This window comes from Carcharhinus amblyrhynchos, chromosome 4 (genome assembly GCF_965287045.1).
Source record: "Carcharhinus amblyrhynchos chromosome 4, sCarAmb.v2.hapA, whole genome shotgun sequence".
Classification (NCBI taxonomy): domain Eukaryota; kingdom Metazoa; phylum Chordata; class Chondrichthyes; order Carcharhiniformes; family Carcharhinidae; genus Carcharhinus; species Carcharhinus amblyrhynchos.
In genome coordinates, this window is record NC_137327.1 from 505,250 (window position 1) to 519,514 (window position 14,265).

Here is a 14,265-nt window from a genome sequence, read left to right on the forward strand (position 1 = left end):
GTCCACTGCCTGTAGTTTCTGCCCTTTGATTGTGATTATGGGTTCTGTGTACGGTGCATGAGGAGCAGGCTGGTGCATGACTTTGGTAATTTTAATGTTGATGGTGAGTCCAAAGTTGTCACAAACTGTGGAAAATTTGTCCATACTGACTTGCATCTCTGGCTCTGAGCCAGTAAGGAGTCTCACAACACCAGGTTAAAATTCAACAGGTTTATTTGGTAGTAAACGCCACTAGCTTTTGGAACGCTGTTCCTTCATCAGGTGAGTGGACAATTTTGATCAGAAACAGGGCATATAAAGGCACACACAGTTTACAGAATACTGATTAGAATGCGAGTCTTTACAGCTAATCTGCTATTCAAGTCTTAAGGGTGCAGACAATGTGAGGAAAGACAATGTAAAGACTCGTATTCTAATCAGTATTCTGTAAACTGTGTGGGCCTTTATATGCCGTTTGCGATCAGGACTCTCCATTCAGCAGATGAAGGAACAACGTTCCGAAAGCTACTGGCATTTACTACCAAATAAGCCTGTTGGGCTTTAACCTGGTGTTGTGCAACTTATTATTGTGTTTACCCCAGTCCAACGCCGGCATCTCCACACTGAGCCAGTATTCAGGGTGCAGTCATTGGCAAAGAGGAAGTCTCTCAGAACAGTCTCCTTCACTTTGGTAATAGCTTGAAGTCTGCTCAGGTTGAAGAGTTTCCCATCCACTCTGTACTTGAGGTTGATTCCAGCAACACTGTCCTGGAAGGCATCATTCAGCATGGCAGTAAACATCATGCTGAACAGTGTGGGTGCGAGCACACAGCCCTGTTTGATGCCATTGGTGACTGGGAATGCCTCAGAGGATTCTCCGCCATCCAGTACTGACATGGAACTGGCGTACCATCTGAATGAATTTGGTGGGGGGGTGCGGGGGGGGCAGCTGAAATTCCACAATTCTCCACAGGCCTTGTCGGCTGACAGTGTCAAAGGCTTTTGCGAGGTCAGCAATGGTTGTGTACAGCTCGCGATTCTGCTCTGACACTTCTCCTGAAGTTGGCGCGCAGCAAAAATCATGTCAGTATTCCCACGACCTTTGCAGAAGCCACACTGTGACTCTGGAAGCAGGCCCAGCTCCAGATGGGTGACCAGACGATTTAACAGGACTTTTGCGAGGGTTTTTCCTGTGATGGAGAGCAGTGAGATTCCTCGGTGGTTGTCACATACTTGCCGATTGCCCTTCCTCTTGTAGAGGTGTACGATGGAAACATCTTTAAGTTCCTGAGGAATGGATCCTTGCTTCCAAAAGGACTGGAACAACTCGGTGAGCTTCTCAATATGTACAGGCCCAGCAGCTTTATGGATCTCTGCAGGTATGGCATCTACCCTGGGGCTTTGCCACTGGATAGCTGACTGACAGCTTTCGTGACTTCAGCTACTACCGGTGGGTCATCCACGGCGCTGTTCACAAACAGGGCATATAAAGACAAACTCAATTTACAAAATAATGGTTGGAATGCGAGTCTTTACAGATAATCAAGTCTTAAAGGTACAGACAATGCGAGTGGAGACAGGGTTAAGCAGTGGTTAAAGAGATGTGTATTTTTTCCAGACAGGACAGTTAGTGAGATTTTGCAAGCCCAGGCAAGTCACGGGGGTTACAGATAGTGTGACATGAACCCAAGATTCCAATCGAGGCCATCCTCGTGTATGGAACTCGGTTATCGGTCTCTGCTCAGCAACTCTGTTGTCGTGTGTTGTGAAGGCTGCCTTGGAGAACGTTTACCCGAAGATCAGAGGCCAAATGCCCGTGACCGCTGAAGTGTTCACCAACAGGAAGGGAACAGTCTTGCCTGGTGATTGTCGAGTGATGCTCATTCATCCGTTGTCACAGCGTCTGCATGGTCTCCCCAATGTACCATGCCTCGGGACATCCTTTCCTGCAGCGTATCAGGTAGACAACGTTGGCCGAGTTGCAAGAGTATGCACCGTGTAGCTGGTGGATGGTGTTCTCACGTGAGATGATCCGGCCACAGCAACATCTTGCAGAGGTTGCTGTGGCAGGGCTGTGTGGTGTCGTGGTCACTATTCTCCTGAAGGCTGGGTAGTTTGCTGCAGACAATGGTGTGCGGTTGTTTCAAGGCAAGTGGGGTTGTGGGGATGGCCTTGGTGAATGACACGTCAAAGGCTCTGGAGAAGATGTTGTGGCTTCTGTGCTCTGGGAAGTACTGGACGACGAAGGGTTCTCTGTCCGCCATGTCCTGCATTTGTCTTCTGAGGAGGTCGGTGCGGTTTTTTACTGTGGCGCATGGAACTGTCGATCGATGAGTCGAGCACCGTAACCTGTTCTTATGAGGGCATCTTTCAGCATCTGGAGGTGTCTGTTGCGATCTTCCTCATCTGAGCAGATCCTGTGTATATGGAAGGCTTTTCTGTAAGGGGTGGCTTCTTTAACGTGTTTCGGGTGGAAATTGGAGAAGTGGAGCATTGTGAGGTTATCTGTGGGCTTGCGGTAGTGAGGTGCTGAGGTGACCATCCTTGATGGAGATGCGTGTGTCCAAGAATATAGCCGATTCCGGAAAGTAGTCCACGGTGAATCTGATGGTGGGATGGAACTTGTTGATGTCATCATATAGTTGTTTCAGTGATTGTTTACCATGAGTCCAAAGAAATACCTTTAAGACCTGATTACCTGTGAAGACTTGCATTCCAACCATTATTTTGTAAATTGAGTTTGTGTCTTTCTGTGCCCTGTTTGTGAACAGAACTCCCATTCACCTGATGGAGAAATGCTCCATGTTAGTGACTTCTGCTACCAAACAAAGCTGTTGGACTTTAACCTCGTGTTGTAAGACTTCTTACTGGCCTTACTTTAAGTACAGATAAGCTGACCCAATACCTCTTCCATACTAATTTTAATCCTTTTTCAATGTTTGAATTACTTCCTCTTTCACCATGTCCTGGACATTATTTTCTTTCCTGGTAAAGGCAGATGCAAAGTATTTCACATAATACTTCAGCTATGCACAATATCTACTCTTGCTCTTCCCACTCTTTACCATTCATATGCCTACAGAGGGCTATTGGACCTCCTGAAGTAAACCGCCATTGTCTTTTCATACTTTTCGTTTATATTTTTCTCACTTGCCCTCTGAGTCTTCCATATTTAAGCTGGTTCTCGACTGTGTTATTATTCATTCAGCTTTCCTCATTGCCCTGCCACTACTTTCACTTCAAGTATTTATTCAATTCCCTTTGAAACTTCACATAGAATCTGCTTCCAGCAACTATTCAGGCTGTTAATTCTGAATCCCGGCTCACCATTGGAATTCCCCTGGGAATTCTTTCCCGTTTCTTAAATCAGTTTTATCAAATCTCCCATGAAAACTGTTATTTTGGAAGAAAAGGTCCAGCATGCTTAAAAAGGCAAAATAAACAGGGACACTGATGATGGACTCATCAGCGCATGCCTACCTCTTGCTTAAAGCCTGAGAATACACCAGTGAACTTATATTCAGAATTGAGAGAGAGAGAGAGAGATCAATGCACATTACACGCTGCTTGCAACATATATCAGTCTGAATTAAATTGAACTAGCCTCTGAAGGACAGGATTCCCAGAGGAAAACACTTCTGCTATACCTTGCATCTGGACCAGAAATTCCGTTTTGATGCGCCGGGCAGCTTCACTCTCATTCTCGTTTCGGGATCCACAGAGGGAATCGACCTCATCGATAAAAATGATGGAGGGTTTGTGCTGTCGAGCCAATTCAAACAGATTCTTCACAAGTCTAATGGATAAAGGAAATGTGATTACAACCTCAAAGAAAAGCACATTAAAAAGAATTTTGCAAAAGTTCAGGGGAGCCCCTTTCTTTTAGTACCCATTTACTTCTCCCCTCTCATGTACTGACCCACTTTGTAGAGAGCTTGTAGGCACTGCCATATTGTGTGTTGGTACCTCAATCTTTTAACATTGGTTCTTGACAGTCAGCTATTGCTGCTGAAGTGCTTGCAACCTACCTGGGAGATGTGACCCCAACTAACTGAGTAGCCTCCATGACTTGCTGAGAATGAACTGATATGAACATACAAAATAGGAGCAGAGGTAGGCAGTCTTTTTATTCTCAATTTATTCATTTGAGGGACTTGAGCGTCACTGGCTGGTCATCATTTATTGCCCATCCCTAGATGCCCAAGTGCAATTGAGTCAATCACATTGCTGTGGATCTGGAATCACGTGTAGATCAGACCAGGTAAGGATGGCAGATTTCCTTCCCTAAAGGATATTAGTGAACCAGATGGGTTTTCTGACAATTGACAATGGTTTCATGGTCATCAGTAGATTCCTAATTTTGTAAGAACATGGCTGAAATGTTTATGTTCCAAGTTCTTTATGCTCATCTATCCCTGATCAGCTTAGATTCTTGTTAGGGAATCAATCTATCTCTGCCTTAAAAATATTGAATGCCCCACCTCCTTCTGAGGCAGAGAGAGTTCCAAAGTCACAACTTTCAGAGAAACAGATTTTCCAAGGGTGACCACTAATCTTAAAACAGTGCCCTGCTGTTCTGGGCTCACCTACAAGAGGAAGAATCCTTTCCATACCGACCTTATTAAGACTATTCAGGATGTTATGCACTTAAATCAAATCACTCCTCACTTTTTTAAACACCAGTGGAAAGAAGCCCACTGTACAACCCACTCATTCCAGGTATCAATCTAGTAAACTTTTTTTGAATCACCTCCAACTCATTTACATCTTTCTTTAAATATGGAGATCTAAGCTGCTCACAATATTCAAGATATGGTCTTAGCCGGCGCTCTGGGTAACTGAAACATAACCTCCTTGCCATTTATTATATTAGCAGGGAAAAGGCAGGGAATTATAGGCCGGTTAGTTTAACATCTGTTGTAGGAAAAATGCTTGAATCCGTCAAAGAAGAAATAACGAGGCACCTTGAGAAGAATTGTTTGATAGAGCAGACGCAGCACGGATTCGTTAAGGGGAAGTCGTGTCTGACGAATTTATTGGAATTCTATGAGGATGTGACTAGTGTGGTGGACGGAGGGGAACCAGTGGATGTGGTATTTCTCAATTTCAGAAGGCATTTTGATAAGGTGCCACACAAAAGGTTGTTACAGAAGGTTAGGGGGCATGGAGTTGGGGGTAAGGTGTTAGCGTGGATAGAGGATTGGCTGTCTAATAGGAGGCAGAGAGTAGATGTCAATGGGTGCTATTCGGATTGGTGGTTGGTGACTAGTGGAGTGCCGCAGGGATCGGTGCTGGGGCCTCAGCTATTTACCATTTATATAGATGATCTGGAGGAGGGGGCTGAGTGTAGGGTGTTGAAATTTGCTGATGACACAAAAATAAGTGGAAAACCAAATTGTGCGGAGGGTGTGGAAAGTCTGCAGAGGGATCTAGATAGGCTGAGCGAGTGGGCGAGGACCTGGCAGATGGAATACAATGTTGGCAAGTGTGAGGTTATCCACTTTGGTAGGAATAATAGTAGGAGGGACTACTACTTACAGGGCGAAAAGCTGCAGCATGCTACGGTGCAGAGGGACCTGGGGGTCCTTGTGCATGAGTCGCAAAAACCCAGCCTACAGGTGATCAGGAAGGCAAATGGGATGCTGGCCTTCATAGCGAGGGGGATTGAATATAAAAGTAGGGAGGTCTTGCTGCAACTATATAGGGCACTGGTGAGGCCGCAGCTGGAGTACTGTGTGCAGTTTTGGTCGCCGCACTTACGCAAGCATATTTTGGCCTTGGAGGGAGTGCAGAGGTGGTTCACTAGGCTGATACCGGAGATGAGGGGGTTGAACTATGAAGAGAGGCTGAATAGACTGGGCTTGTACTCGTTGGAGTTTAGAAGGATGAGGGGGGATCTTATTGAGACGTATAAGATGATGAAGGGGATGGATAGGGTAGAGGTAGAGAGATTCTTCCCGCTCAGAAAGGATAGGACTAGAGGGCACAGCCTCAAGATAAGGGGGGGGCAGTTTAGAACGGAGTTGAGGAGGAACTTCTTCACTCAAAGGGTGGTGAATCTCTGGAATTCTCTGCCCATTGAAGTGGTTGAGGCTACCTCGCTGAATATATTTAAGACGCGGGTAGATAGGTTTTTGGTAGGCAAGGGAATTAAGGGTTATGGGGAGAAAGCGGGAAAGTGGAACTGAGCCACTTCAGATCAGCCATGATCTTACTGAATGGTGGGGCAGGCTCGAGGGGCTAGATGGCCTACTCCTGCTCCTATTTCTTATGTTCTTATGGGCAATGCCTCCTGTAATAAAGGATAGCATTCCATTAGCTTTCTTAAAAACTTGCTCTGCCTGCGTTCTAACTTTGTGACTCAAGAACAAGAACACTTCTGCACCTCAGATTTTTGCAGTCATTCTCTATCTAAGCAACACTCCTTTTCCTATTCTTCCTGCCAAAGTAAACTTCACATTTTCCCACATTATGTTCCATTGCCAGAATTTTACCCACTCTTGCAACCTATTTATAACCGTTTGCAACCTCACATCCACTTCACAACGTACTTTCCTATCTATCTTTGTGTCCTCTGCAAAATTAGCTACCATTCCTTCACTCCCCTCATCTAAGTCATTGATATAAACTGTAAGACTCTATCACAGATCCTGCAGGACTCCACTCGCCTTAACATAAGAACATAAGAAATAGGAGCAAGAGTAGGCCATCTAGCCCCTCGAGCCTGCCCCGCCATTCAATAAGATCATGGCTGATCTGTCGTGGCTCAGTTCCACATTCCCGCCCTCTCCCCATAACCCTTAATCCCCTCGCTTATCAAAAACCTATCAACCCGCGTCTTAAAAATATTTAGCGAGGCAGCCTCCACCACTTCAACAGGCAGAGAATTCCAGAGATTCACCACCCTTTGAGTGAAGAAGTTACTCCTCAACTCCGTTCTAAACCACCCCCCCTTTATCTTGAGGCTGTGCCCCCTAGTCCTACTGTCCTTTCTGAGCGGGAAGAGTCTCTCCACCTCTATCCTATCCATCCCATTCATCATCTTATACGTCTCAATGAGATCTCCCCTCATTCTTCTAAACTCTAACGAGTACAAGCCTAGTTTATTCAGCCTCTCCTCATAGTTCAACCCCCTCAACTCCAGTATCAGCCTAGTAAACCTCCTCTGCACTCCCTCCAAGGCCAAAATATCTTTGCATAAGTGCGGCAACCAAAACTGCACACAGTACTCCAGCTGCGGCCTCACCAATGCCCTATACAGCTGCAGCAAGACCTCCCTACTTTTATATTCAATCCCCCTCGCTATGAAGGCCAGCATCCCATTCGCCTTCCTGACCACCTGCTGCACCTGCAGGCTGGGTTTCTGCAACTCATGCACAAGGACCCCGAGGTCCCTCTGCACCGTCACCTGCTGCAGTTTTTCGCCACGTAAGTAATAATCCTTCCTACCATTATTCCTACCAAAGTGGACCACCTCGCACTTGCCAACATTAAATTCCATTTGCCAGTTCCTGGCCCATTCGCGGGGTCCTTGTGCATGAGTCGCAAAAACCCAGCTTGCAGGTGCAGCAGGTGGTCAGGAAGGCGAATGGGATGCTGGCCTTCATAGCGAGGGGGATTGAATATAAAAGTAGGGAGGTCTTGCTGCAGCTGTATAGGGCATTGGTGAGGCCGCAGCTGGAGTACTGTGTGCAGTTTTGGGCGCCACACCTGCGCAAGGATATTTTGGCCCTGGAGGGAGTGCAGAGGAGGTTTACTAGGCTGATACCGGAGTTGAGGGGATTGAGCTATGAGGAGAGGCTGAATAAACTAGGCTTGTACTCGTTAGAGTTTAGAAGAATGAGGGGAAATCTCATTGAGACGTATAAGATGATGAATGGGATGGATAGGATAGAGGTGGAGAGACTCTTCCCGCTCAAAAAAGACAGTAGGACTAGGGGGCACAGCCTCAAGATAAAGGGGAGGCGGTTTAGAACGGAGTTGAGGAGGAACTTCTTCACTCAAAGGGTGGTGAATCTCTGGAATTCTCTGCCCGTTGAAGTGGTGGAGGCTGCCTCGCTAAATATTTTTAAGAAGCGGGTTGATGGGTTCTTGATAAGAGAGGGGATTAAGGGTTATGGGGAGAGGGCGGGAAAGTGGAACTGAGCCACAACAGATCAGCCATGATCTTATTGAATGGCGGGGCAGGCTCGAATGGCTAGATGGCCTACTCCTGCTCCTATTTCTTATGTTCTTATGTTCTATCTAGATCCTTCTGCAGACTCTCCACACCGCACAATTTGCCTTTCCCCCAATCTTGGTGTCATCAGCAAATTTCGACACCCTGCACTCGGTTCCCTCCTCCAGATCATCTATATAAATGGTAAATAGCTGAGGCCCCAGCACCGACCCCTGGGGCACCCCACTAGTCACCAACCGCCAATCCGAATAGCACCCATTGACCCCCACTCTCTGCCTCCTATTTGACAACCAATCCTCTATCCACGCTAACACCCTACCCCCAACTCCATGTCCCTCGACCTTCTGCAATAACCGCTTGTGAGGTACCTTGTCAAACGCCTTATCCTGCTCATTATTAAAAGACTCATTTATACTTGCTGTTTTTGGCCTGCCAGCCAACCTTCTATACATGCTAATAGAAATATAAAAAAATTGAGGAGGAGTAGGCCATTCAGCCCTTCAAGCCTCTTCTGCCATTTATTGTGATCACGGCAGATCATTCAACCCGTTTCTGCTCTCGCCCCCATATCCTTTGATCCCTTTAAGCCCAAGAACTATACCAAACTGTTTCTGGAAAATATACAATATTTTGGCCTCAACTGTTTTCTGCGTTGAGAATTTCACAAATTCACCATTCTCTGGATGAAGAAATTTCTCCTCACCTCAGTCCTAAAAGGTTTACCCCATATTCTTAGAACATAGAAAAACAGCACAAACAGGCCCTTCAGCCCACAAGTTGCGCCAATCATTTCACTACCTACTAGACTTACCTATAACCCTCAATCCTATTAAATCCCACGTACTCATCCAGAAGTCTCTTAAAAGACCCTATCGAATTTGTCTCCACCACCACCGATGGCAGCCGATTCCACTCACCCACCACCCTCTGAGCGAAAAACTTACACCTGACATCTCCTCTGTACCTGCTCCCCCATCACCTTAAACCTGTGTCCTCTCGTAGCAACCATTTCAGCCCTGGGAAAGGGATTGTGACCTCTCCGGTTCTGGATTCCCCTGCCATTGGGAACATCCTTCCTGCACCTACTCTGTCTAGTCCTGTTAGATTTTTTTAGATTTACGAGATTGCTCCCTCATTCTTCTAAATTCAGCAAACATAATCCTAACTGACTCAATCTCTTCTCATACATGAGTATCACTATCCTGGGAATCAGTCAGGTAAACGTTTGTTGCACTCTCTCTCCAGCAACAACATCCTCCTTCAGATAAGGAGAAGGAAACTGCACACAATATTCCAGGTGAGCTCTCACCAAGACCCTGTATAATTGGAGCAATATAAAAAGAGGCTGGCTAGGGTGAACGTTGGACCCTTAGAGGATGAGAGGGGGGACTTAGTGGTGGGGGATGAGGAAATGGCTGAGGCCTTGAATAACCTTTTTTGCTTCGGTCTTCATGGAGGAGGACGTGAATAATTTGCCGGGTGTTAACGACGGAAAGATGGTAGGAGTGGAGGACCTGAATGACATAATTGTTACTAGAGAGGCGGTGCTCGACAGACTGGAGGGACTGATTGTGGACAACTCCCCAGGACCGGATGGAATGCATCCAAGGGTTCTGAAAGAAATGGCGGAGGTGATAGTAGATGCCTTGATGATTATTTTCCAAACCTTGCTGGATTCCGGGGAAGTGCTAGAAGATTGGAAAACGGCTAATGTTACGCCGTTGTTTAAAAGGGTAGCAGGCAAAAGGCAGGGAATTATAGGCTGGTTAGTTTAACGTCTGTTGTAGGTAAAACGCTTGAATCCGTAATCAAGGAGAAAATAGCGAGGCATCTTGAGGAGAATTGTTTGATAGATCAGACGCAGCATGGTTTCATTAAGGGGAAATCGTGTCTGACGAATTTATTGGAGTTCTATGAGGATGTGTCTAGTGCGGTGGATAGAGGAGAGCCGGTGGATGTGGTGTTTCTTGATTTTCAGAAGGCGTTTGATAAGGTGCCGCACAAGAGGTTGTTACAGAAGGTTAGGGGGCATGGAGTTGGGGGTAGGGTGTTAGCGTGGATAGGGGATTGGCTGTCAAATAGGAGGCAGAGAGTGGGTGTCAATGGGTGCTATTCGGATTGGCGGTTGGTGACTAGTGGAGTGCCCCAGGGATCGGTGCTGGGGCCTCAGCTATTTACCATTTATATAGATGATCTGGAGGAGGGAACCGAGTGTAAGGTGTCAAAATTTGCTGATGACACCAAGATTGGTGGAACGGCAAATTGTGTGGAGGGTGTGGAAAGTCTGCAGAGGGATCTAAATATGCTGAGTGAATGGGCAAGGAACTGGCAAATGGAATTTAATGTTGGCAAGTGTGAGGTTGTCCACTTTGGTAGGAATAACAGTAGGAAGGACTATTACTTACGTGGCGAAAAACTGCAGCATGCTACGGTGCAGAGGGACCTCGGGGTCCTTGTGCATGAGTCGCAAAAAACCAGCCTGCAGGTGCAGCAGGTGGTCAGTAAGGCGAATGGGATGCTGGCCTTCATAGCGAGGGGGATTGCAAGGAGGAAATAGCGAGGCACCTTGAGGGGAATTGCTTGATAGAGCAGACGCAGCACGGTTTCGTTAAGGGGAAGTCGTGTCTGACAAATTTACTGGAGTTCTATGAGGATGTGTCTAGGGCGGTGGATAGAGGAGAGCCAGTGGATGTGGTCTTTCTTGATTTTCAGAAGGCGTTTGACAAGGTACCTCACAAGAGGTTATTGCAGAAGGTCAGGGGACATGGAGTTGGGGGTAGGGTGTTAGCGTGGATAGAGGATTGGCTGTCAAATAGGAGGCAGAGAGTGGGGGTCAATGGGTGCTATTCGGATTGGCGGTTAGTGTCTAGTGGAGTGCCCCAGGGGTCGGTGCTGGGGCCTCAGCTATTTACCATTTATATAGATGATCTGGAGGAGGGAACCGAGTGTATGGTGTCGAAATTTGCTGATGACACCAAGATTGGGGGAACGGCAAATTGCGCGGAGGGTGTGGAGAGTCTGCAGAAGGATCTAGATAGGCTGGGCGAATGGGCCAGGAACTGGCAAATGGAATTTAATGTTGGCAAGTGTGAGGTGGTCCACTTTGGTAGGAAGGATTATTACTTACGTGGCAAAAAACTGCAGCAGGCGACGGTGCAGAGGGACCTCGGGGTCCTTGTGCATGAGTCGCAAAAACCCAGCTTGCAGGTGCAGCAGGTGGTCAGGAAGGCAAATGGGATGCTGGCCTTCATAGCGAGGGGGATTGAATATAAAAGTAGGGAGGTCTTGCTGCAGCTGTATAGGGCATTGGTGAGGCTGCAGCTGGAGTACTGTGTGCAGTTTTGGGCGCCGTTCTTACGCAAGGATATTTTGGCCTTGGAGGGAGTGCAGAGGAGGTTTACTAGGCTGATGCCGGAGTTGAGGGGATTGAGCTATGAGGAGAGGCTGAATAAACTAGGCTTGTACTCGTTAGAGTTTAGAAGAATGAGGGGAGATCTCACTGAGACGTATAAGATGATGAATGGGATGGATAGGATAGAGGTGGAGAGACTCTTCCCGCTCAGAAAGGACAGTAGGACTAGGGGGCACAGCCTTAAGATAAAGGGGGGGCGGTTTAGAACGGAGTTCAGGAGGAACTTCTTCACTCAAAGGGTGGTGAATCTTTGGAATTCTCTGCCCGTTGAAGTGGTGGAGGCTACCTCGCTAAATATTTTCAAGACGCGGGTTGATGGGTTTTTTGATAAGAGAGGGGATTAAGGGTTATGGGGAGCGGTCGGGAATGTGGAACTGAGCCACTTCAGATCAGCCATGATCTTATTGAATGGCGGGGCAGGCTCGAAGGGCTAGATGGCCTACTCCTGCTCCTATTTCTTATGTTATGTTCTTATCCCTGCTCTTCTACACAAACCCTCTCACTATGAAAGCCAACATGCCATTTGTGTCCTAATATGTTATCCCCTACAACGCTACAGGTTCTCCTTTATCCAGTGCATGTTATTCCTTCAAAGAACTCCAACTAATTGATTAAACTGGGTTTCCTTTTCTCAAAATGATACTGACTTTTTCCGACTACCACGTGCTTCTCTGAGTGCCCAGCTATAACACCTGTTTAAAGATCGGTTCTAACACCTTCCCCATGACAAACATCAAGTTAACTGGTCTGATGATGATCCAGATGCTGGTAGAAGAAAGATGAGAAATGAACAAATAGCAAGGGTCTAATGCTTTACCTGGTGATGCAGGGTTCACCCCCAATAAGGATCTCAAAGCTTTAAAAATGGTGCAAGCAACAGAATAAGATGCTGAGGAGACCAAAAGACGCAGATAACTCACTTTCATTAACCTGAGGCTTCTTCACATAGATTTTGTAGATTATCCTAAACATTTCTCAGGATGAGTAAAAACATTTCTATTTTGTCTAAATGTATTTTTCAGGATTGTTGATCATGTTCTCTGTCCCACCTTCCCAAAATAACATTCACGGTTTACCTTGCCATGAAAAAAGTATTTCATAAACTTCCAGAAATTCCAACACTAACCACTTTTCATGACAAATCTTAATCTTCATTCAGCTCCTTTCTTTTACACTGGAGACCAGCTGAGCTCTGATTTAGCAGTCACAGCTTGATTTCTAGAACACTAATTGTTTGTCTCCTCCACGTCCTTTAATTTTCTCATTCCACACAGCTCCTGCACTCATTTTTAGCTGCTGTAATTTAGGCTCAAGATTATGGTCAGTTTCTTTGACAAATACAGATTGGTAGCCCAGCTGATATTAGACTGATGACATTTCAACTCTGAACATTTCAACAGGCACTAAACAGTCCCTAATTATTCCCTGGTGGCACAGTGCTTAGCACTGCGGCCTCATAGTGCCAGGGACCCGGGTTTGATTCCCTGGCGCTGGTGACTGTGTGGAGTCTGCGCGGGTTTCCTCTGGGTGCTCAGATTTCCTCCTGCAGTCCAAAAGAGATGCTGGTTAGGTGCAATGGCCATGCTAAAAATGTCAAGTATTTTCTATCATTGTTTCAGATTCCTGCATCTGCAGTAATTTCCCTTTATTTAATTAGAATAAGAAATAAGAACATAAGAAAGAGGAGGAGTAGGCCATCTAGCCCTTCGAGCCTGCCCCGCCATTCAATAAGATCATGGCTGATCTGTCGTGGCTCAGTTCCACTTTCCCGCCCTCTCCCCATAACCCTTAATCCCCTCTCTTATCAAAAACCCATCAACCCGCGTCTTAAAATTATTTAGCGAGGCAGCCTCCACCACTTCAACGGGCAGAGAATTCCAGAGATTCACCACCCTTTGAGTGAAGAAGTTCCTCCTCAACTCCGTTCTAAACCGCACCCCCCCTTATCTTGAGGCTGTGCCCCCGAGTCCTACTGTCTCTTTTGAGCGGGAAGAGTCTCTCCACCTCTATCCTATCCATCCCATTCATCATCTTATATGTCTCAATGAGATCTCCCCTCATTCTTCTAAACTCCGAGTACAAGCCTAGTTTATTCAGCCTCCCCTCATAGCTCAACCCCCTCAACTCCGGTATCAGCCTAGTAAACCTCCTCTGCACTCCCTCCAAGGCCAAAATATCTTTGCGCAGGTGCGGTGACCAAAACTGCACACAGTACTCCAGCTGCGGCCTCACCAATGCCCTACACAGCTGCAGCAAGACCTCCCTACTTTTATATTCAATCCCCCTCGCTATGAAGGCCAGCATCCCATTTGCCTTCCTGACCACCTGCTGCACCTGCAGGCTGGGTTTTTGCGACTCATGCACAAGGACCCCGAGGTCCCTCTGCACCGTCGCCTGCTGCAGTTTTTCGCCACGTAAGTAGTAGTCCTGCCTACCATTCTTCCTACCAAAGTGGACCACCTCACACTTGCCAACATTAAATTCCATTTGCCAGTTCCTGGCCCATTCGCCCAGCCTATCTAGATCCTTCTGCAGACTCTCCACACCCTCCGCACAATTTGCCGTTCCCCCAATCTTGGTGTCATCAGCAAATTTCGACACTCTACACTCGGTTCCCTCCTCCAGATCATCTATATAAATGGTAAAAAGCTGAGGCCCCAGCACCGACTCCTGGGGCACTCCACTAGTCACCATC

At 46.8% G+C, this 14,265-nt stretch overlaps 1 protein-coding gene across 1 annotated transcript in view; it reads right to left on the reverse strand.

The window, feature by feature from the left end:
- LOC145341737 (vacuolar protein sorting-associated protein 4A) overlaps positions 1 to 14,265 on the reverse strand; it is a 71,580-nt gene that overhangs the window by 9,600 nt on the left and 47,715 nt on the right. The window contains exon 7 of the mRNA XM_080186601.1: positions 3,627 to 3,775. Within this exon, the coding sequence (XP_080042727.1) occupies positions 3,627 to 3,775 (149 nt within the window). The remainder of the gene's footprint in view (positions 1 to 3,626; positions 3,776 to 14,265) is intronic.